The 25,611-nt window shown below is 32.6% G+C and overlaps 2 protein-coding genes across 2 annotated transcripts; one reads left to right on the forward strand and one right to left on the reverse strand.

Annotated features, from left to right (window-relative positions):
• On the reverse strand, positions 1 to 10,638 carry LOC134273911 (uncharacterized). The gene is made up of 5 exons (XM_062756127.1): positions 10,512 to 10,638; positions 2,954 to 4,647; positions 1,950 to 2,147; positions 1,340 to 1,501; positions 1 to 1,025 (listed from the first exon to the last, which is right to left on the reverse strand). The coding sequence occupies exons 2-5, from the start codon at positions 4,436 to 4,438 to the stop codon at positions 408 to 410; spliced, it is 2,463 nt and encodes an 820-aa protein (XP_062612111.1). The 5' UTR covers positions 4,439 to 4,647; positions 10,512 to 10,638; the 3' UTR covers positions 1 to 407.
• On the forward strand, positions 6,022 to 24,551 carry LOC134273910 (uncharacterized). The gene is made up of 6 exons (XM_062756126.1): positions 6,022 to 6,372; positions 9,486 to 9,676; positions 9,972 to 10,085; positions 10,551 to 10,630; positions 22,284 to 22,321; positions 24,009 to 24,551. Exons 1-6 carry the CDS (start codon positions 6,091 to 6,093, stop codon positions 24,549 to 24,551), a joined length of 1,248 nt encoding a protein of 415 aa, XP_062612110.1. The 5' UTR covers positions 6,022 to 6,090.
• Positions 24,552 to 25,611: the final 1,060 nt, after the last annotated feature.

The following is a 25,611-nucleotide window of genomic DNA, read 5'->3' on the forward strand; positions in this document are numbered from 1 at the left end:
CAGTCCATATACTGCATTATCACTAGAGGCAGGAGTGATAAAATTCTTAAATTTACCAAATCAGCTATAAAAAAGAAAGCTTTGTCTATGAATATCAAATTATAAACATGATATATCAAGATATTGGCTAACTGGGGCACCAAAAAAAAGTAATTGAAAATGTAATCAACTCTCATGTTCCTTGTGTACCTTATGTGTTTTTAGAAAGTGAAAAGACAATTATATAGACATTCAATCTGTACATGTAAACTTAATCAAATGCTCTGATGATCTTGGTACATTCATGATACAATATACAAATATCGTAAACATTTCAAAGTAATGCATATAAGTTTGTGTGAGATCATCCAAACTAGTATGGTAAATGCATAATACCAGAAAAAACTTGGTTGTAATTGTTCAGCATTTCAACAATGGTTTAGTACCCACAATAGTCCTTCTTTCCTCACATGCACTAATGGTTGACTTAACAAAGAAACATGCATCAGTCTCTGGCGAACAGATGTTGGCTCAAAACAGTAGAATCCATTCTCCTTCGTGGCAAGAGGGAATTCATTTAGCACGACCCAGTCTTGAAAACAGTTGTTCATCTGGTGGGACAAAAAGTAGAGAATTTCTGCAAATTGGACACCACTGACAGAAGGAATCTTTACAACGGATGCTGTTTTTCGTTTGAATCCTTTCCCATGGTACTGAACAGTTCGGCCACAATTGTCAACAACAGAACAAGACCTATGATCCTCCATGACTGAATCTTGGAAACTCATCACATTGACAGCCATCACATTCACATAAAATCGAAACATGGCATCCATCATCTGGGGTGTCAGCTTTGACTTTTTCAGGGTAGATTTCTCTTTTCTGGACGTAGCTTGGTCATGCTGGTCGGGAATCATCTGAATACAGGTTTCAGTCTGTTCACTTGAAAGTTTTTCTGCTAGATCAACTAGTCTGCTTTCACCACTAAACACTTCGGATGGCTTAAACTGTTGGCTCAGGACCATATGAACACACCAGTCATATATCTGAAAAATATTGACAGATTTAGAAACTTAATGATTTCAAATGTGTGGTATTTATCACTCAATCAGCATGGCATTTCTTATTTCAGAGAATTGCAATTTTAGTTTTTGTAATGTGTATACAGTATACATATTACTGTTATAAAAAAAAAATATTTTTTAATGTTTTCAATTTTTTTTTTTTAGTATTCATTAATAAACTTGACCATGGTGGCTTCTATCTGACAGTGCAAGGAAAAAGATAACATTTAGTCTAGAAATCTCATTAAATTTGAATTATTTTCAAGATTAATTTTATTACCAAGAGGTTTTCTTACCACGTATGTCTCCATGACAGTCGACTCCTCAACCCCTTTCCGTAAGCATTGTCTGCTGATCCACCCATTTGCTCTCTCGTAAGGGAAAAGCCATCGCCCATATACTGGTCCAAAATCCAAAAGTCCATCAACCATGTGGTGAATCAAATGAGTTGTTAAATTCTGAAATTAAAAAAGAAAAATAAATAAACTTGCACAAATGTTTTAGGAAATATTATTTAGTTCTGTATCCAATATTGTGTAACTAAATAATTAAGGTGACACAAGTATTTACTGCATCATACAGTGAAAATTGAATCTATCTATCATGATCTATACATGTATTGATATAAAGAATCTAAAATGCATATTAAATTTGAATAAATGCTTTAACCATAACAACACAGGATTTATATTTATATCAGGAACCTTCTGTAATAAAAAGAAAATGAAATATGTGCTAGCACTTAACCTCAATAATTACACCTCTATGAATTATATGATTTAAAAAAAAAAAAAAATTGAACTAAATGATTTTTAATCCAATCCTTAAAAAGCAAAAAAAAAAATTAAGAACAGAATACCTGTTTTGAATCGGTTTAATTAAAAAAGAAATTAATAATTTAATTACCTGAAGAGACAAAGGAAAATCTTTCTCCAGAAGGCAGAGAGCTGTATGAACATCATCCTGGAGCTGCTGTACATCACACTCTTTCAAGACCGGTGTTATCATTCTCTTTAACACATTCAGTAGAAAGAACAGTGTTTCTTCTTGTGTTGGTGGAAGAAATCCCTTCACACACCATTCCAATCCTCCACTTGTCACAAACTAGAAATAAGAATAACATGACTTGTTAAACAAAAGTACAATGTATCTTGAAAATTTCATTTAATAATAAAACACAGTTTGTTCTGTTTAAACATGAATTTTTATTACAGCAATTAAAACTTGTATGTATCTTTTGGAGAGGGTTGTTACTGTTTTTCGTATGTAGAATCTAAAAAAATATATTGGGTATTCAATGCATAACAACCTCATTTTGTACCTCATAAATGAATGGTCTGAACCGATTAATCATGATCATGATGAAAGCATTTTATCAACATGATCAAAGAAACATACTCCAGTTTCAGCATTTAATAAATTAATTATCGTTCAATTAATTGCACTTTGAATTCTATTGATACATTGATATTTATGGACAGGGCATGTACTGTAAAGATCTCGAGTAATTTGAATTTCATACAAATCTGTTGTTATCATGGTTATAATATGCATTAACTCTCTTTTGTAGAAATATGAAATGATATATATATAATTTAATTACCACATATAATTTGACAAAATGAAATGTATAGCTTATTATCAAAGGCAGACAACTTTTCCAAAAAAAAAAAAAAAAATCCAAATTGCAAAATAATCAGTTTTTCTTTTTAGTCAGATGAATTTAGTTTACTCCACTTTCATCAATATCCATGTTATCTATCAATGTATTTTAAACTCATTGGCAAACTACAATATTGTTCAGAATCCTTCAATAAAATAGAATTTATATTTAACATCAATTTGACATATCATTCAATAAAATTCATTACCATGATAACAATATTAAATACACATGTTTTTAAATTTACCTGCAACTTGGAATTCATGGTTCTCAGTGTCCAGGGTTTTGAGAAGTGGGGTCCTGGAGTTATATCTTGCACATCAGTGTAGCAGATTTCCGAAGCTCTTCTGTCGGCCTCTTTTATCTGTTCTTTACTAAGTGACCAAGGAACACTATGGGGTATCTCTGTAGATGTATCCTTCGTCGTCTTCCTCTTCTTCGTTGGTCTGGGGTCTTGGATCACAGCAGAGTCAGGAAACGAGTTCCACACATCATTGAACCTTCCAAATGACTGCTCACATTTTTGGACTTTTGTTGTACTGTGTTTTCCAGTTAGTGCATCAAGAAGATGGCCAATAAAGTCAGCTAGGGTATGCATTGCATCAGGTTGCATCTGCTGCATGCGGTTGTGGTAGGGCAGACGAAGCAATGAGTACTTTCCTTTCAGACCTGTCTCCTTTTGCAACTTTGATTTTTGATTGTTATTTGGTTTCCTGTCATATTTCTCCCTCAACTGTATCTCGTTCTCTGGCGAGTAAGGTGCGGGCTTTTCCCTTTGTTCTACACTTCCAAAGTCATCTGCAGTCCTAAGGGGATCATCTGCAGGCAGAAACCGTCTATTTGAGTTGTGGATTGTTTTATGGAGGTGTTTACAGTGTTGTCCAGCTTCTGTGCAGTAAGGGCATGACCTCAAAGCTCCGTGGCCTGAGAGATGGAACAATTTGGAGAATGCAGGTATGTCACACAAGAACTGTAGAAGGGCAACTTTGACTGTGACCGGTGCAGCTTCATATTGATTGTATACTGTGAATTCTGTCAATGACAATAGTTCATCGATTAAAAGTTCAAGGTATGGTTCCAATGATTTTGGCTCAGATCCCTTGATTCCACTTGGAATGACTCCCACCAGTAACATGGGGCCTAAAAGTTGTCGAATGTCAATCGGCAAGTTTATCCATGTCAATATGATGGGCCACATAGATTTCGAACTTGTCATGTGCTTGTTTGGATTAACACCATCGGTGAATAAGGACAGAGGGATTGCTAGGGATTCTGGTACTCCTTCAAAAACTCCACCGGGCTGAAACCAAGAACTGTATAATTTCCCATCAGTAAAGTCTTTGACAGTTCCATTGACAGACAATCTGTTTGCATACAACAATTTGCACAAATTTGTTGTTCCAAACCATCTACTTAGTCTCGGTCCAACTGGCATATATGTAAAGCGTTTCTGTGTAATTCCATTTTTTGTACGTGGTTCATTGCACACTGGACAGCTTTGCAGAGTCACAAATTGTTTTTCTTTGGTATCTCTGTACAATACACAGTCATTGATACATGCGTCATATTTCTGGAGAGGCATAAGAAGTGGTGATATCAAGTGTTTCGCCTCTTGGAAGGATCCAGGAAGATTGTTTGGCTGAGGAAGGGATGATTTTTCACAAGCCAAAGAATCTGAGACAGCAGATTTGGACATCCCATGATTCATGCTGAAAATGTACATGTGCTTCATGATGGCATCCAATACACTAGTGCGAGCTCCACTGTAGAGAGGCTTCTGTAAGGATTCATTTTGTACATCACTTTCTTTGAAACGAAACTTTGGGATAGCTGGTGAACCCTCATGCACACTCTCGACAAAGCGCTTTTGATGGTAGTAGAACAAGGAATTCCTAATCCATTTTCCGCCACAAACTGTGCACAGACAAAACTTCTTATCCTCTGAAAAAGAAAAATAATTTTAGGCTTGTTTAAAAAAAAGCTAGTATATTACCTGATAAAAAAAGCCATTTTATTATTTTTATTAAATTAATATAAACATGCATTTATCACTTTTACCATGTTTACTAAATAAAAAAGATTGATGTAAATGAAAATCAATATCTAAAGTAGGTCTTAACTAAATTATTAAATTTCAAACATAATCTTTCCTTATCTCCTTTTATTCTTATTTCCTTGAATTTCTTCTTTAAAAAAAAAAATTAATAAATAAAAAATTAAAATAAGTAAAAAATAAAGAAAAGTGTTAATTTTCCTAATTTTACAATTTATTCGATTTAACCACAATTAACTAACATGGCTGAAAATAGCTCCTTTTTCTAGAAATATTCTGTAAGTGTAACAAAATAATTACCATTTCCCTGCATATCTGCATCATAATTAAGCCAGAAAAGACCAATTAACATGAAAAGTACCAGTTTCATATCATTTTTTATCTCATAAACCCTACATCTTTACTCTTCAACAGTTAGTAATTCTATGACCCTTTAATGTGAATTGGGATTTCGCCCCTCCCTCTTCAAAGAACTACTGAAGAGACTCTCATTCTTTGATGTGAGGAGATCAATAGCACTGCGTATAGATGCCAAAACAGCTACTGTTGCGATTTAAAAACTGAAGAAGTTCAAAGAGAGATGGGTATACACAAGCAAAACAGCTACTGTTGCGATTTAAAAACAGAGGTTGTTCAAAGAGAGCTTGTTATACACAAACATACAGGCCTGTTTTAGGTTGATATCTTCTGTCAAATTAATTGATTTTCTTTTTATTTAAAATCTTTGACATTTTAAAATTATTGAAATATTTATTTCCATAATTATTTTAAAAATATTTGCATTTTTTTTAAAAAAGGAAAATCAATGCATCAAATAATTCTAATTGCATTGGCATTTATTATCAAAAGTTAGCCATGTTGTATAGGATGTTATTTTTAATTTATTATTGTTGATGTGAAGTTGTAATTAATTGATATTTTATTCCCTATATTCATACAATATGTTATACTTTTAGGCACATGTTCAGTTGCAGGTGAATGTATGTCTGAATCAGTGTTTTTCTTTTCCTTAACATGCTTAATCATATCAATCACAAATAGAAACACATTAATTAACAACTTTTGTGTTTATATAGCAATTTAAGTAATAGAATTGCATATTTAAGTTCAGAGGATCTGATGAGTTTCATAATTACTGTTTGACCCCATGTGAAATTAATTGTAGGTAACTATCTCCTTGAAGCCCTTCTCATCTTTATAATTATGTATAAATGGGGTATGTGTAATAAAAACATGCAAGCAAAAAAAACATTGAAGGTGGACCCTGATTTCATTTCCTCTGTTGAATTTGTTGTGGATAGTCTGAAAAGTGATCTGAAGTCTGAAAAGCCATGAATTCCAACTTTAGTGCCTTAACTTTTAGTGACTCTGACTATAGTGTAAGTGCCGGTAATTTTGTGTCCCCTAGTCTGCAACGCAGTGCACCACTTTCACGGACTTGTACTTTTAACTGTTTCTGCTGTGCAAGAATTAATCTTGGACTGTTTTGTGCATGTAACTCCTCCAAAATGACTGTTTCCACACAGACATACAGTTTTGATTTCCCCAAAGATCATCAACAGGACCCTCAAAACATGTGGAAAAGGGGGACCTTTGAACATGGCACTGTACAGGTACAGTTTTTTTTATTATTATTATTATTTATGTCACTATATAAAAAATCTTAATATAAAATATTATAGGCCATCCTTTAAAAAATGTTTGTTTGGAATAGCCGCCTGGGGGTTTTCAGACCCAGTAGGGATATTTTTCTTTTTCTTTTTTTTAAATTGAAGCTAAATGAATAAATATATTCAATGAACAGTAGTGATTCTCATTTATTTTTTCTTTCTTTTATTTTATTAACATTATTTTTGTCTTTTTGAAGAAAAAAAATAAATATAGCACTACACAGAACGGTTTGTCAAACCTATATCATAATAAATACTAAAAAGAAAGCCTTTTATTAATCTGTGTTGTTAAATTAATGTAACCTCAGACCCGATTTAAAAAAGCTATTTTGAGGAAAGAACTAACCTGACTGCATATATTTCAATGAAGCGGGCAGCAATTCCAAGCAAACTTTAATTTTATTTTGGCCCTGATAAAGTACGTTGCATATTATTATAAGAAATTTTGTTCTGAGTAATCAATCTGTTTTTTGTGTGAGTACAAATTTGAAATACACTATAGTATATTTTGTCAAAAATGAATATTAATTGATAATATAATTATAAAATATTTCTGAAGTTAGGACACTTTGAAGTGTTTAACTTTTGTATACCTACAATTATAACTGATTCTGCATGTAAGCATGCACACAGGCCTGTTGAGTATGTTTATTTCTCTGTATTCTACAATTCTATGTCATCCATAAAGAATAATGCATGCTGTTATCAGCAAGCAGCTTACTTAACAATTTATCAAACTTTATTGGCAGAAATTAGGAATTTATAATTAAATTAAAGGACAATTGGGTAAGACCAGTATTTGACCCCTGATTTGGGTGTCTTTCAGAATGATCTAAGAGTTCATCCATGAAAACCTGTTTTCACCCCTGCCACAAAATGAGTGGTGGTTTTGAGGTTTAGAATATACAGGGGTCAAAATCAGAAAAACTCGCCCCCGGCCAAGACAAGTCGCCCCAAACACTTGTGAAGATAACTCGCCCCTACTCAAGACAACTTGCCCCCATTATTTTTTTCTTATATATTACACAGAAAAAACAAGTGTTATTCAATAATGTATATTTTATATGCAAATTTTTAATTATAATCAACACTTACGGTTGTAATTGCTATAGTTATTTATTTCTTTTTTTCATCATGCATTTACATAATATTTTTGCATAAAAAAATGAGTTTGCATCAAAGATTTATCATAATTAATATCCATGCTTTTTTAAATTTAATTAAATGGGGTTAATAAATGCATTAGTTTATTTTTTTATTTGATTCTTTATATTTGAGGAAAAATTGAGGAAATGTTCTATTTTTGCACCCTCTATAGCTTAGGTGGCTTCCATGTTAGCCTTAAACTGAATCAAAATTAGTGCATGTCTTAAAGTAAGCATCATTTTAACTTCTTATCTACAAACTATCGCAATTTTACTAGTGTTCTGATTTTTACATCAAATAAGGAGCCAGATTCGGCTGTCACCCTATCTTGTCCTTTCAGTGAAAGTACACTTGAATTGCTTTCTTCATCATGTTCATCGTGCATGTTGATGAACTGATTACACATGTGTTGCTAAGGCTGATGTCAATAGAATGGATTGTTAACTGCGTTCTAGCCAATTAGATTTTAGTATTTAACATGAAAGTATAATAAAATATAATGTCTGCTCTTAAGATGTCACATGTCAGGTGATTGTTTGATCAGCAGATTAATGATAAGCAGCTTAAAGAAAATTACTGTAACAGTCATGTATATCCAAAAATTATTATTCTATATACCAAAATTTTTTGCACGAACTAGCTGTATTCAATACAAAAAATTGTACTAGTCCTTTTTTCTCAAAACACTCAAAAGATAAAGGCAAATGTTCAATTCATTTATTTAAGCCCTATTTATTTATCTTTGGAAAGAAACGAAATGATATAATTATGCATAAGTCTTGCCACTCATTCTATGTATTTTGTTTTTGTTTATATACCATTTATACTGATGAGCTATATTCAATAAAGAATTATACTTAATTATTAAGTTTTTCATTCAGAATTACCTTCAGTTTCCAAGAAATGACACTAAATCATAACATTTCATTTATATACTATAGTATTCCCTAAAGTTTAATGATATAAACTGATTAAAGTATAATGTCTACCAACATAAAAATTGTACATTTTTGGTGAGTAGTCCAAAAATACACACTTTTGCATACTTTTGAACTGCGATTAACAGAGAACAATTTAAAAAAAACTTGTACAATATAAAGGTTTGAGTAAGTTACTGCCCTTGTTAACATTTGTTAAAGATTGATAAATTCATTAAATAAAGAAAATATATATTTTCTAAATTCTTTCAATTAACATGCTTTTTAAAATCAATCATTACATAAATGAAAAGCATTCTTACAAAAAATTTTGGATATGAATTTTGATTAATAACAGTTTTTGCAAAAACCTATGACCCCACAGTAGGATGGAATCATCTTAATGGAAAAATTACATATTAAAATTAATATTATAGCCAGTGCAGCAACTGTCGCTTTGCGACGCTTGTCACTGAGCTCTTAAAGCAATGCCTGTGCGAAGAGAAAATTAGGACTACTGAACATTTATTCGAAAAAAAATTTTAACACAGTAATCTGGACCCACAATTCATCACTTGTTAAGGCTACATTGAAGCTATGTTCTTGTGAGAATAGCAGCAAAAGTACAACCAAAAGTAAACATGCCCTGATTTAATGGATAAATATTGAAGAAAAAAAGCAAAGGAAACGTTCCTCGATCATTTACTTTCAGCACTATTCAGGGTTCTTTTTGTAAATGTATGTGACTTATATTTGACTTCATGTGACGTCAGAGTCTAGACGCACCAAATGTCACGTGCAGTTTGACGAGCCCGATCTAAATTATAACAAAATGAAGATCTGCATAATGGTCAGACTGTCATCATATTATTACCTGTAGTTAAATGTGGCATATCATTCTGTGCAAACATGAAATTAGGGTGAACCCACCCATTACTTCTAAAATTTGCTGTAAAAATGATTTTTTTTTAATATGTTATTTTATCTTAACAGAAGCTCATCAACACCACCATAGAGAAGTACATGCCCTTTACTGTCAAGAACACCATGACTATGGATACTGCATTCGAGGAAATTTTCATCAGACTTGGGGTCCAGTTTCCAAATTATGCTATTGACAGAAAGAAGCTGCGGAGCCGTATGCTTAAAAGCATGGAGTGGCAGCGGTACTACTCCAAAAAGAGGTAAATTATGTTTCTGACAAGACAAACAATCTTCTGAGAGATTAATATTAACTGTTAAATTAAATTAAAAATATATTATATACTTAATTTAAATCCCATGGTTATTAAATGAGCACAGTACTATTCATGCAATACAAAGTACAATCACATGTGCATATCGATTTTTAATTAGATTTTCTTCTTATTTCTTTTCGTTCCATGGCAGTTGTAATTGTGTTCTTATATTCTCTATTTTACCTAAATACCACTAAATGTTAATTTAATAGATTGATTAAAACAATTCATTCTTTTATAGGGAGCAGGCCAAAAAGGAGGACAGATCTGCCCACCAGATCCTGAGAAAGAAAAGAAAGCACGCAGATGTCAACAAAGAAAATGAGCCCCTCCTACCGACAGAGAATGCTGATATGTAAGTTTTAATTAAATATTTTTCTTTTGTATATTCATTCTTACCAATCTAATTAAAACGAGATGTTAGATCTGCTTGCATACTTGCTACACTAGTGTAGCGTCTAACATCTCATTTTAAATAGGATTGCCTTCTCATAAAAGATTTTTAAGGATTTATTTTTATCAATGTCTATTTTCAAGTATATATAATTAAACACAGATAAAATATGTAAATGAATTAATAGCTAAATCAACAGTTGTGTAAATATGAACATCATATAATTTTGTTGTGATGTGAAGTGATTATCATGATTATATAATTATGATAAGATTGTCCTTATCTGTATCGGTACAATTATTTTCATGTGTAATACAGTATTTTACCTATTTGAAATATTTCCCAGATTTTTTTTCCTTTTTGTAGCAACTGACTTAAAATATTTACCATGATCATGTTGATTTAAAGTATTGTTTTTTTCTACAGGGGTGTAGACAACCCAGCATTCCAATCGGACGATGACAGCGATTCTGATGTCCCCCTGGCCATGCTGCAGCGTGGGAATGGTAGGAAGAAGAGTCTGTGAACACCGGAAAAACCATATTGACAGCTGATGACATTTTAGACAAACTGACAGTTTAGAACTGAATACTGTGATGTTTTGATTACTTCATAACTCTGTAAACTTTATTGTATTTATGACTATGCATCAATAGACTTTAAAATATTTAAATAAACAAATAAACTTACACAAATCTTTGAATTTGAGTATCATTTCGGTGCATTCACCAGGCCCAGGGTCCCTCCTACAAACTGGATTACAAACACATGGCCTTGCCACTGTCACGCACATCCGGTTTCATTGTGTAGTATAAAAACTTCATTTAGAAGAACAACCTTTTCCGGAAAAAATGTTGGGGAAATAAATATTTACGTAGTGAAGAAAGCAATCGATCAAAAATTTGATGACACGAGTATATGATAATTTTGCTAGCCAAGTGCTTTTAGTTTTTAATCTGATTTCAAGGACATTGGAAACAAGTTTGGGACATTTGTTCATTTAGACATGGGGGAAGGAGGGTACATATGTCAGTTATAAATATTGCCATTGATTTTGTTAAACCGAAAGAGGGGGTGGGGTTAAACTTTACAACTGAGGGGCGCATACATAGACAGCTAGCTGCATCAATGTAGCCCTCGGGGGGGGGGGGGGGGTCAGAAAAAAAAATTTCAAAAATCGCAGACTGCATTATTGCATCTACATCATAGACCAAAAAATGGCTGAAATATTGCCGACTTGGCGTTAAACAATATGAAATCAATCTACATCATACATGCATGTATACCAAATAAACAGTTTTCTAGAGTATATTTTAAGAGGGGCATAAACTTTTAATCTTTGAAGCAGAAAAACAAATTGATCGTGATTCAGGAATGAAAAGTTGGAATTAATGTCGCATTGGCGTCGGAAGTGGGGGGGGGGACTTAGTTTAAGAAAAAAAAATAAATTATACCTCCAAAAAAACATGACAAGCCAAAAAAAAAGGAAATGTCTATTTCCCAAATACGAAAATTCTATTTCGTGAGTGGGGGGGGGGGGGGGGGGCTAGGTTCGAACTCCAGTAAATATTTTCTTCAAAACACCAACATTTTCCCCAATTTTAACCCATACTAAGACGTATCTCCGGAAAGTTGTGGGGAGGGGGGAGGGGTCTAAACTTACGAAGATATGTTCAATGTTTATACTAAGTATATATTTGGAAAAAAAGGGGGGGGCTTATGGGGCTTCCGACGCCTATGTGTCAAGCAGAATGTTAGAAACTGATCAGACGAAGAGTAAAATAAGGGGTTGAATTTAAATGCGGATCTAGGAACGGTGCGCCGGGCGTGTGCCTTCCTTCGTTTGATTTTTTCGTTTGTAAAACTTGTTCATTTTCATAAAACACATTCCTATTGATGGTTTTTCATTCAAAAAAGGTTTTTCTTTGAAACAGTTATGAAAAGATCGATGTCTCAGCTGCATGTATAAATGGTAATCTAAATGTTCCATTAACCAGTTTTATTTTCTTTAAGATCTCCTCACTGGTTTAAATTTAGATAAGAGAAGTTCAATTTTTCGGACTTGATGTATAATTTAATTTTATCCCCTCCCCCCATGACACACACACATACAGAATTTTCATTATACATGTATTAAACAAATCAAATGATTTGATTTGACAGGTACATATATTAAATCGGATTTGGTATGAGTTCTTAAAACAGTTAGTACATACACCTAGCTATAATTCAAGGAAAATATTTCTCAAGATCCTGTCGCAGTTTTTTTTATACTCAAAGCATTAAATCGTTGACCAGACACTCGGGGTACACGTAAATTCAAGACACCTATTGTCTTTTCACTGGCCACTGTACATTGTTTATTCTGCGGCAGAGCGACCGTACCCACTCAGCCACTTGGTCTTCACATCCAAAATAACACGCTCTCTTTGTTGAAATAAAAATGTTTTAATGAACTCTCTAACGGGTACCTCTGCACCAGCAATTTAGTTCGTTTTAGATATTTTGTAAACTTCTGGATACCTTATTATCAACCCAATATTTCATCTATCATCTCTAAATATTAATACAAGGTTAGGGTTAGCCAGCTTAAGGATAACTATTAACTCCTCTATACCTACACATTTTTGTTTTATCATGTTACAGATCATTAAGGAAAATTGAAAACACTGCAAGATATAAACTATCCTCCTGTTTAACACCAGTGTTGCACCTGTAACAGTTTATAAGTTGACGTTGGCATACTTAATCCTTTGGTAATATACGTGTAGCCATTATAATTAATATTATGTAAAAATACAAAGACATGGACCATGTTACCAATTGATAATTTATATTCAATACAGTAATCTCTCGTGACCAGTTCCCTCCACATCCATTCTTGCTCAAATATACGCTCCAAATCTTGTTACAGGAACATTTTCTTCTTGATGTACATAGATAATTCATTTTCATGTCGTAAAATTGTATATCTATTTTCAGAAAAGAACTTTTTATTTCCTCATAAAATTCTCGCAAAAAGGAGAATATTGATACAACAGACATTTTTCCTTGAATTAATGAATGAATGAATTTAATAAATGAATGAAAGAATAAATAAATAAATAAATAAATAAAGAAAGAAAGAAAGAAAAAAGAAAGAAAGAAAGAAAGAAAGAAAGAAAGAAAGAAAAGAGAAATTAATTAATTAATAAATAGATAAAGAAAAAAATAAATAAATAAATAAAAAAAGAAAGAAAGAAAAAAGTTATAAATAAATTTATAAATAAATAAATAAATAAAGAAAAAAAGGAATAAATAAATAAATAAATAAATAAATAAATAAATAAATAAATAAATAAATAAATAAATAAATAAATAAATAAATAAATAAATAAAATAAAATAAAAAGTAATTAAATGAGTACATAAATAAATTGATTGATAGAGTATGAACCAACTCATCGATATGTTATTAATGTATACTAGTAAATAAATTGAAAAATAATAAATTTACCGAACATATGAATAAATTAATTCATAAAATATGAAATAAATCATCAATTAACTTTAAAATATCAAATAAATTATCCATTATGAGGAGTGATAAAGATGTTTAAACAAACAAATAAAGAAAGACATTTACGAAGAGATATCATTATTTTCAAATGCATTCACGTGTTATATTTAAAATTAAAATGTTTCTTTTTAATTTACTGGAATTTATTTACCGTGAGTTTCATCTGAAAAGCTGACTAACTTAAACAATCTGTACCTATTATAAGTTTGTTTTTTTTTTTTAAGTATGAAATAATTTTCAAAGAAGTTATTGGTATTTTTTGGAAAATTTCACGAAAAAACATATTAAAACCCCTTTTTCTGGGTCAAATCTAATGTCAGGGGACGTCAGGGGGTTGACAGGGACAGCAGGGACAACGACAGGGGACCACAGGGACTGGACAGGGAGATCAGAGAATGTCAGGGGACGACAGGGACTGGACAGGGAGAGCAGGGACAACGACAGGGGACCACAGGGACTGGACAGGGAGAGCAGGGACAACGACAGGGGATCATAGGAGAAAGTCAGGGAGAGTCAGGAAAATGTCAGGGACTCACAGGGGGACAACAGGGGTTTTTTTGGAATCTAAGGGGATAATCATTTCAGTAGTGAAAGTCTTAAATTACTAGTACATGTTTGAAACACAAATATATACTGGTATTTAGAAGCCAGTGGTTAGCGGGAAAGGGTGCATGGTGCGTATTTGGTTAATTAAAAAAAGAAAGACATACAATGTACATGCTCGTGGAATTCTGAAATTTATCTGACAAAGGTCAGCGACATTCTGCAGCTTTTGACTTGTGATCAAGCTAAGGGCTCCCCCCTTTCATCCTTGGATTTTCAGATTTTTTAAAAAAAGAATTAAGAGTAGAGAATCAAACAGATGAGACAGAACCCATGTGATTCTTTGTTACAAAGGAAAGCAGATCGTCTTTGAAAGTTGTCAGCAATGAAATAAGTGTTTGGACACCTTTTTTGTTTAGTTTTTCCCTGTGAAAAAAATCTGAGTGTGCAGTAAAATTAGTCATTTCCGTAAACAGTATACGTCTTTTACATACACAGATACATGTAAATGCATTTCGTACTACGTAAATCCAGGTATATTGGTAATTCCGATTGCATAGACAATACATTTTGTAATTTGTGATCATGAAGTTCATGAAGAAAAACTAGCATTTTTTTTTTATATTTTGCACTAATCTTTATATTGCGACCATATTAATACATGTTTATGAAGATAAAATACCACCACTCGATACAAGTAACATTATGCATTAAATTTTGTAATATGGAAAACAGAAACTGATGACGTAAATTGGGAAATACAGGAAATTACATATGTACAATAAGAAAAGCCAATCTAAAACTGCTAAAGAAAACGCTAGCGACTCTTTCAAAATAATTCAAGATAGGCACATAGCAACAGGAGGAAGGGGGAGGGGGCACATTTTTCCAAACATTTAACAATTAGAAATGTTCATTGAAAGGCCGGTTGCCCCTCCCCCTTCAACTTTTTGTTACAGTACAGTAAAATAAGGGTAAAGTACATGTACATGTAACGTATATAATGTATGAAAATAAAAGTACTGAAAGAAGTTGGCCTCTACACCCTATTCCCGAAATTTAACTTCAGAGTGTGGGCAATTTCTCCCCATTTTGGGTTTTTAAATTTTTTTTATTATCATTTTTTTTTCTTGTCAACTTTTTTCCTGTAAGTTAATTTTTTTCTCTTTGGCAGCCCCCCCCCCCTTAACCTCTAAAATGATGCTATGTCACTGCAACGCTCTCAGAAACGGAAATATCTATTTATGGGGGAGGGGGTTGTCATGGGCCAACTAATGGAAGATCCGTGTTTCCCGGGTACTAGTATATGGGGATTGCAGGTTGTTGGTGTTTTTTGTTTTTGGTTTTGCTTACTTTATTAACCTTAATTCCTGTGGAAAATGATTAAAATAACTTTTCATGGAACAATACATTGATTTTACATCTTCGTATATCCTTAACATACAGGAAATACCTGTCTGTATTGTTCTGTGAATTAGCCCGTTAGAATCTTTATGTTTATTGCGAGAATCACACGTATAACACGTTCAATTATCAGAAAAGTAAAGACACAAGGAAATTTTGCGAGAAATGAAAAAATGGAAAGTGATACTAGCAACTTAAGCATTTTGATCCTGAAAAGAATAGGCAAAAACTTGAAATAAAAACATTTGGAATTTGGAATAAATATTTGTCATCGGCTGCTAGAAGGTGAGGATTCTGAAAAAAAATCAACGAGCGATTATACTTATCCGACATCATTGTTAACATGTATTGAATATATAAAAATGACTCTTATACGTATGCAAGTATTTACACGGACCTAAATAAAAAATGTAGAAAGCCTTTTAAGTGAAAAACGAGTAGAGTAATCAGATGAATACTAAAATTTCCGAAAAGGTTTTTAAAACATTTTAAGCGAATTGAAAGAATGTCTGTTATGTTATTCAGTCTGAACTGAAAGTCCGATTTATACCCCCCTTCCCAAAAAATTAAAAAAAAACCACTTTTGAATCAAAACATTTACTGATTATTCATTTTCAGTCTTATCAAATATTATTTTACATGTCTTATCTAAACAAAAATGTTTGTGTAAGGCATATATAAATGATAAGAACTCATTAAACTCGAATGGGGGGAGGGGGTTGGGTGGGTTACATTTAAATTTTTAGTGTTACTCTGTCATCAAGTTGGATATAAATGAATATATCTCAAAAAAACAATTTGTTTTCGTGTACCCATTATCTAATTTTAAAAAGTTAAAGCTGACATGAACTCTTAAAAAGGCATCAGTTTTCATCTTTGTACGACTTACTACATTCCTGTACGCCCTTGCCGCCATATTTCTTTGATTCCGCCATATTTAATCAAAGATTTTTGACTACCTGTACCTGCTATATATAGCCTTGTAGAATTGTTTCACTTGAGTGATTTTCTAGCCTGGCTGTCGACATGTACACATCTCCGATAGCATAGTGTTTAGAAGTCCATAAACTGAATAAACTGACCAAATACATGTTTGAAAAGTAAGAATTCAACAACAAAAAAAATAGAACTATACCGAGAATTAAATTATTTTTGAATGCATTTGCAGCAATATAGAAAATACAGCAAAAATCCATGTAGGTCGAGAAAACGCGTCAAACGCAGTGATAAAACATTTACCTGAATATACTGCTATCGTTACAGGGATGTGCGCATGTCGAAAAAATTATCCTATTTTACTTTTATTGAAAGATGCATTTCAGAAGTCATGTAATCCATTGCTAACTCAACAGTAAAAGATGCTTGGACACATGTGGCCCATGCCGATCATTTTATTTGGTCAGGGAAAATATCAAAGTTTGAAAGCTCAGTGGGGTTGATTGAAAAAAATGCAAGTAATTTTTTTCAAAACTAAACATTACTCTTGTCTGTAAATGTTGCAAATAGAATTTATGATTACATGGTTTAAATTCATTAAATTTATAATAAAGCATACATTATTACGAACCATTCACCTTTTGAAGATATTTTCCTGTGATATGAGGGGGTGTGTGTAATAAAACATGCATACACTAACACTCTCATAAAAATAATTTAAGAAAAATGTCGGAAACAGATGGGATTTCTTTATGATCAATTACTATCAAATAAATACTGTGTATTGGCTTTATTAGACCTAATATAATTTGATTAAAGTTATTTATAATTTTATGCACAAAGAATGAAAACATACCCCACGCTCCCCCAAAAGTCGAAGTGCTGAAATTCCCAGAAAAAAATAAAGGAATCGTAATTTCCTTGTTATATGCACATCTATGCACTTTGTGTCCTAAATATCTGCAAAGTTTGACGAAATTGTGTGCAGCGGTTTATGAGGAATTGCGCTGAAAAACTGCTCATCTTTATATTCAAGATATGGCCAAAATCTAAATGTAAACGTGCGGAAATTCCTGAAAAAATAAAGAATTTGGAATTTCCTGGTGATGTGCAAAGACTCCTATAAATATCTCGAAAGTTTGACAAAACTCTGTGCATTGGTTTTTAAGAAGTTGTGCTGACCAAAAAAAAGGGCTGACTGATGGGTCCAAAACATTATACCTCATGCAACTTGTTGCGAGGGGTATAATAAACGAGTTTGATTCTGTGGTACAGTGATAATGAAAACAGAATTTAATGTGAATTAAATTTCTAGACATAAATAATTAATGATTACTAGAAAAAACACATAGAAAGAGAGAGGAAACCCCCCGTGAGGATTTCCGCATTCTACCTACAATTACCTTTATAAAAATTCATTGTCTGTTGTCCAGGTCCAGGTTCGACTCGTACGTTTGAGCATAGCTGTCGGAACTGGGGGTTGGCTTTTTTTACAAATATATACATAGTATAGACATTCAACATGTCTGCGTAGGTTAAGTCCCCCCCCCCCCCCACGTTCCACAGACAAGTCGCAGTTTAGGTTAAAAAAGAGGAAAGTGCTGGTGTTTGGAGAAAAATTTTGTTACTGAAGTTCGAACCTACCCCGTCCCCCTCCCACCCCTTTCCCCCACACGAAATAGGATATTCGTGTTTTGGAAAAGGACATTTCCCCCTTTTTTTAAGCTTTTCAGATTTTTTGAGTGTATAAAAAATTTTCTTTGCACTTAGGCCCCCCCCCCACTTTCAATTTGCTTCCAATGCGTTTGAGAAGGTATTTGAGAAAGTTCCCAATATACCCATTCCTGTGATGTGTATTTTGCGCTTATTATATCCCCCGCTTGAAAAGTGGGAGGGTATTTAGTAATAGTTTTGTCCGTCCGTCGGTCTGTTACGCTTTCGGGTACCCATCTCTTATCTGCAAATCCTCTTATACCACTTAGTGAAATTTAATAAAACTTTCACAGAATCTTAGGTTTATTACATATTACCATTGTGCACCTCCTATTTTACTCTTTGATCCGACACGTATTTTGGGTTTAGCGACAACAGCAAAATATGGACTTTGCCATTATAACCATATGGGAGGCGGGGGTATCATTTAGTGAGCCCATTGCTTACAATACCTCTAGTCTCTCTTTCAATTTGGCCGTTTGGGTTAAACTCTCGTCCAAATTAAAATTATTATTCAATTTACGATGTTTCGACATCCCGCCTGAAAAAAATCCTTGATCTGTCCTAAGGCTTAATAAATGGACAGCACAAAGTGCGTAGGAGCTTATACCTATTGTCTTCCCACAAATTTTTATTAAAATAGAAAATTTGGTGTTATGACTATTTCACCAAATTTTCTATTTTGATAAAAATTTGTGGGAAGACACTATTATTGCCCTAAGAGATGGTTACAGGGAGAGAGAAAATTCAATATACAAAAGAGTAAATAAAAATTATCCGTATTCAACCAGTGTCAAGAATCCCTACCCTTGCTTTTAAAATTATCTCCCAAATACTCCTACAGAAATTATTTATATATATATAAAAAAAATAGCTAGACTATCAGGCAGGGATACTGAAATCTCGAAAGACTCTCTATAAAAACATAATTATAAAACATTTATATTCCTCAAAATGCACATAGTTTGTGGTCGGAGTGACACATTTAAAAAAAATTCAAAATTGACTTCGGCAGAGATGTCTGTCTTCCAAGAATATTTAGATCACGGTCATGTCAATTATTTTTGCACCCACCCCCCTCGCCTAAAAAATCAAATGCCTAAATGTCAATCTGAACAAGGGATGACATTTCTTCGTGTGTTTGTTTGTTAAAGAACGTATAGATCTATGTACACACAAAAAAATTGTATTCTGGTTAATTGCTTTAAAGATTTGAAGTCAATAATAACCTTACATCAAATTACTTGGTTTAGATTTGAGATTATACTAAAATAATCAGTTATAATTGACAAATGAATTTTGCGACGCAAACCAACTGCAGACTATATACATGACTTTGTATAGAATGTATATTAGAACTACATGTAGATAGACAATTCACAATTATAGCTTATGGACATCAGTTATAATACCCCTCCCCCCCCCTTCAGCCTATCAGATACCAAATAACTTCTCTTTCCACTTGTGATATTTTCCCTGACCAAAATCTGATCAGCACGGACTAAGTGTATCGACTTGCTAGTCTGTACGGAGTAATGACAGTGTGTTTACTATCGAGCTTTTACGGAGTTTATTTCTTTTTTGTGATGCATATTTCAATAAATGGAATTCAGGATGTATATCACTTGACTTGTGCACATCTTCGAACCGATGCAGTAACCTTATTACCAGGTATGAGTACGTTTACAGCGTTCGAGGCGTTTTCTCGATATGCATCAATTGCATAGGACCTGCAAATCAAAGACGTTGGTTGTTTTGTTCCATTCAAATTATATAATATAAAATTGTGTTTTATGATTGAGCAGATTTTACTGCTTTTTATTTCAAGGTTTTTTTGCATAAATTGGCGCACTGTAAAAATATGTACTCGTGCATCTAAATTTCTCACCAAACTTGCATTTTTTTCTTTTGATTCAAATCAATAATTATTTAGAAATATAATTATTATTTTGTTTATTGTGGTTTTGAAATGTCTTGATCTCCTTATGGGTTCTCATAAAATTATGCTTTACCATCGGAGATGTGCACAAGTCGATACCCAAACCAAAACATCATTCAACTGTAACGAGCGCATTGGGGTATATATCGTTACAATGAGACTTAAGGTATCTGAAAGAAATATGGCGGAATACGCTATATTTGGTATGAAACAAGTCGTACATAGATGAAAATGTTGAGTTTTTAAGACTTCATGTCAGCTTTAACTGTGCTTAAATTTTTTTTAAAATCGGGATCGAAATCCCTCGCATTCCTATTTATATGATTTAATGTCTTTATATAAGTTTATTAGAAAAATTGACCATTAGAGGGGGGATTTCTCCTGTACATTAAATATAACCATAGTCTTCTATACTATAATCCAATAATTATAATATAAACTAGATACTCTTGTTGCTACAGCAACAAATAAGGTCTTCCGTTCTTCAGACTTCTTAATTGTAATATAAAAAAAAATAAAGGATAAAATATCATCTAGGCTCGATCCCAAAACCATTCGAGCTAACCACTTCGAGTTCAAAAAAGGTTTTTTGTAAACTTATCATTTTAAGGTAGAAGGAAGTAGTTTATTAAAACTCATTCTATAAAATATATATATGGGATAGTATGATAATTAATAAAGTTTTTTCTCATAACCGGAAGTTGCTGTTTTTGTTTCTTTTGGGACGGACATATATCGGAACAACAATTAAAATGCAATAGTGTGATGAGAATTAAAAGAAAAGTTAAAACTTTTTTGATCACTTCCTGTGACGACCGGAAGTGACGGCAGACAATCTTATCTTAATTGTTTTTGCCAACTCATCAAGATTAACCACTTTATTTTTTTCATCAGTACAGCTATTTTTTTTACTAGACCGGAAGAGTTTTGAAGTGGAAGTTTTTATCAAAAATCATTTATTCATAAATGAAGATAATGGAAAGAAAAACACTGAAATTATTTTCTTTTAACCGGAAGTTGTCTCTTTTTGTTTTTCAAACAACGTATAATTGAGGCTAAAACAGTTTCATAACAGAAAATAAAATGAAAGCAAATATCTTATTAAAGAGAAAAGACAGTTTATTTCTCTTTTCTCGAGATCTAGCGTTGATAACTTCTCACTTTGAGGACCGGAAATCACGCGACCGGAAGTAAATTTTACTAAAATATTTGACGTTACTGTAGACATTTGCAGTAGGAAAAATTCCAAAAACCATTTCAAATACATTACGATGGGAAGAAAATATGCAGTTTTTCTCTTATAACCGGAAGTTGTCGTTTTTGTTTCTGGTGAGACTGATATATTTCGAAAGTACAAACAAGATGCTATAATGTGATGCAAAAAAATTTCAAAAAATAAAAAGTTGAAAATTTTGATTTCTTTACATTGTAAGTAATAATGATAATAAATAAATTAAAAAAAGCAAAAACAAAACAACAATGACGTATTAACAAATCAACAACTAATTTTCTTAAATTTATATTTAATATAAACTGTGTCCTAGCAAGTACGTTAGGATTTTCAGATTACGCTTACTACATGATAAACGTATGACGTCGCGTCAAATTCTTCGCAAAATTTCGACGTTCTGCTATAAAAGGTACAGTATTGAGCGTTATTTTTCCAATGCTTACTTTTGAGTCTATAAAAGGTATATAAATTATATATCAGGTATATAAAATATTTAATTCTAAAAATTCTAAGCTATTTAAAATGTTTTGAACGGGGCAGGTCTGACAGCCGGCATTTTTTGGCCAATACCGTACTTTGTTCTTCACGAACATGTACTTCCGGTTTTAAGATGAACAGGGCGGGTAAATAAAGGTATATCTGCCAAGTTCATAGCAGCACCATAGCTTGATTTAGTGTAAAAATTTAGAGATAGGAGTGGCATTCTAAGCGTTTCACTCATTCAGAGGACAAATAAAATGCTTACGACTTTGTTGCACAATGACATGATGGTGAAATAATTATGTATTCAATGACATATACAAAAGTGTGTGTGCAAATTATTTTTCTCCCACAGGTTTAAAACTGCTTGTGGTAGCTATTGACAGCGAGATGGTTTAGGTCTCTGTTATAGCTTACAGTCTAACCACGGGACTTTTTCATTCTGATGTTCGTAACTAAACCTAAAAATAAAAGAAAAATGCTGGCCTTATGATAAAGAAAGGTGTCTCTTTCAAAATGGATAATTTCATGGCCCCTGGGTCAGGGGTATCGTGGGATGGGATAGTTTTCTTTAAATAAATTAATGCTTTGAAATCTGCTCTTTGATAAGCAATGGTGCCTTTTTCAAAATTGTGAATTTCACGGCTTTTTGATTAAAACACGAACCAAATTTAATTGTGGAAAGTTGTTGCATGATGCTCAGGTGACCTAAAAGGCCCATGGGCCTCTTGTCTGTATAATATTACGACTTACATATTTTAAAAGCATTTCGCACAAAAATAAATTAAAAATATTATTTCATTTAAAAGTTATGAAAACTTCAAATTTTTACATCACTTTCACATATTTAACTTTTATTCATTATACTTAGGAACAGTGGCAATCTTGTTGTATATACATGTATTGTGAAATTTCTAAAGCTATAATCCAGAAAATTCAGAAATGTCCGAAAGCAAAACGTACACACAGTATATTGTCAGTCCGTGCAGTTGTGGTGAGTGGGCATTAACGATCGAACGCACCTGGTAAATCCTAAACATCAACAATAACAGAGCTTGTACCCTGTTAACAAAAACTGTACGTTTAACGGGTGTGACAATTTGTTAAAAGCTGTACACAACATTTAGCTCGAACAACGATTCTTGTAAAGGAGTTTTGCTTTGTAACATTTCTTCTCTGAACAAAATAATTTTTCTGGATGAAGTTTACATATATCTCCTTAATACACAACAAGATTGTCAAAATTAAAATTTGTGAAAGTAAAAGAATGTGTGAAGCAAAACCGCCATAAAATTTGAAATTTTATTAACATTTAAATGAAATGTGATTTTTAATTTATTTGTGTGTGAAATGCTATCAAAATATAAGTCGTGACACTATACAGAAAATAGTAACTTCAAATATTTGTAATCCCGTGAGGATCAGGGTTAGAATAGGTCCTCCCCTTGCTTGTCGTAAAAGGCGACTAAATGGGGCGGTCCTTCGGATGAGACCGTATAAACCGAGGCCCCGTGTCACAGCAGGTGTGGCACGATAAAGATCCCTCCCTGCTCAAAGGCCATAAGTGCAGAGCATAGGCCCAAATTTGCAGCCCTTCACCGGCAATGGTGACGTCTCCATATCATTGAAATATTCTGGAGAAGGACGTTAAACAGTATACAATCAATCAATCAAATATGTGTCCATGCACCTTTAAAAGGAAGTTTAGTAACACAGGCTAAAATATTGTCAAAGTGCAGGTTTAAGTTCTTTGTTGTGAAAAAAAATGCTTGGGTTTGTTCTTCATGAGATGTAATCGATAAATTTAATTTTTCGAGGGTGATTTCACACGATATCAACATAGTATTATTTTTTGTGTGACCTAACAAAAATTAAATACTTTTACAACTGCTACTTACTTTAAGTTAAGCTTTGCTTAATACATGAGAATAATTTTATTGATTTTGATATTTGTTATTCCTTTTCTGCGAAGTTAGCTTCATTTTAGTAACTAGTGTTTTTTTTTTTTTTGCACTTATGTACCTCATTTGACTAGTTCCAGTTGGGTTCATCATTTTTACTATGTTTAATTTTTTTTCAGAGAGAGGTGAGTGATTCCAGTACTCCTGTGGCCTCTGGGCAAAACCTAGAAGGCCGGTCTAGATTTGCAAAACTTGGTATGGCTACAAATGATGTGTTAAATAAGGCATGCAGAGATATTCTAGAATCAGAGATTCCTGCATCTGACATTGAGAACAAGGTGAATTTATTATCAAACAAAGAAAGGAAGAATATGAAATTGTATACACATCAAGAAGATATTTTGAAAAAAGCCAACAATTCTGGATATGAAGAATTTGATATTTCATTAACATACAAGTGCATTAGAAACATTTGTTCAACGATCCCTATGCCAACAAAAGGAAAATGGGGAGATGACAGTATGCCTGCAGCAGGAAAGGTGACAGTGGGTGACGATATCGAGAGAATTAGATTAATTCGAAATGAATTGACTGCACATGTGAGCTCAGCCTCCACACCGCAGAAAGAATTTGATGACACTTGGTCGATGATGTCGGATATCTGTCGAAGACTGGAAACCTTCACTGGAAAGAAGTACTTAGATGATCTTAAATTCCATTGAAAAACTTACCTTAAGAAGAGAAGACGAGAATGCTATTATAGAAAATGTCAAAATGCAAGAAATCTTGGAGAAAATGAAATCAAATGTGCTCGAATTTGAAAAAATGCTCAAACCTAATGCGGGTGCTACAAATTAGGGACTCTTAGAATGCTGTATAGAATGCCAAAGAATTCACAAACAGTTTAAATTTTATGTTAGGTTTTTGATATATGGAACTGAGATGTATTAGAAACTGAATTCAAGGTTCGAAACATGGATAAAAATCAAAATGCTGAATATGCTATGAATTCAATCTTTAAACAATGAATATTTTTCAAACTTTGTAGAATTAACGAATACCATTAGAAATTAGAAATTGTGTTTTTTATATCAATTTTTCAAATATATATATATATATTTTTAAAATTTCCTGTTTAACAAAAAAAAAATGAAATTAAAGTCTGGACGTAAAATTTAGGAATGATTTTTCTGAGATTCATACATGTACATTGTACCAATTTAAATATAGTTTGTGCTGGAAAATGTGCCTTGACCTAGTTATGAAGTTAAATGGCACTAAACAATGACCTAATTATATTTATAAAACATGAAGGTTAAAATATGACTCATCAATAGCTCATCATGACTCATCAATAGCCAAGCTGACTAAATGAAAACTTTTTTTTAATTTTTTAAAAAGTGAATTTAAAATTTTCACTATTTCAGCTTATTTGTTGGTAAAATACCTAGGTTTTATAAATGTTTGTGCTCAGAGCATGCTCTTATTGGATAATTTTGGAAAATATTGTATGTTGATGATAGTGAAATATTATTACATGTACCTAAATAATGCCTGTGATGGGGATGGCCGATAGTCAGATAGTTAAGTTGATCTGGAGCCATTATGATGATTCAAACATGTTCATTCAAATACAAATGAGATGTGGTAGAATCAGTGATGTCTTTTTAGTTAAGCATATTCAGAGATTTTAGTCTCCACAAGATGATGATTTGTGGAATGTAACTACTTGTATATTTGATCGATGAAATATATGGAGGCAAGTTGTCCTTTAAAAAAGGA

This window comes from Saccostrea cucullata, unplaced genomic scaffold (genome assembly GCF_032062105.1).
Source record: "Saccostrea cucullata isolate Sc308-1 unplaced genomic scaffold, CSIRO_AGI_Scuc_v1 ctg8190, whole genome shotgun sequence".
NCBI classification, from domain to species: Eukaryota; Metazoa; Mollusca; class Bivalvia; order Ostreida; family Ostreidae; genus Saccostrea; species Saccostrea cuccullata.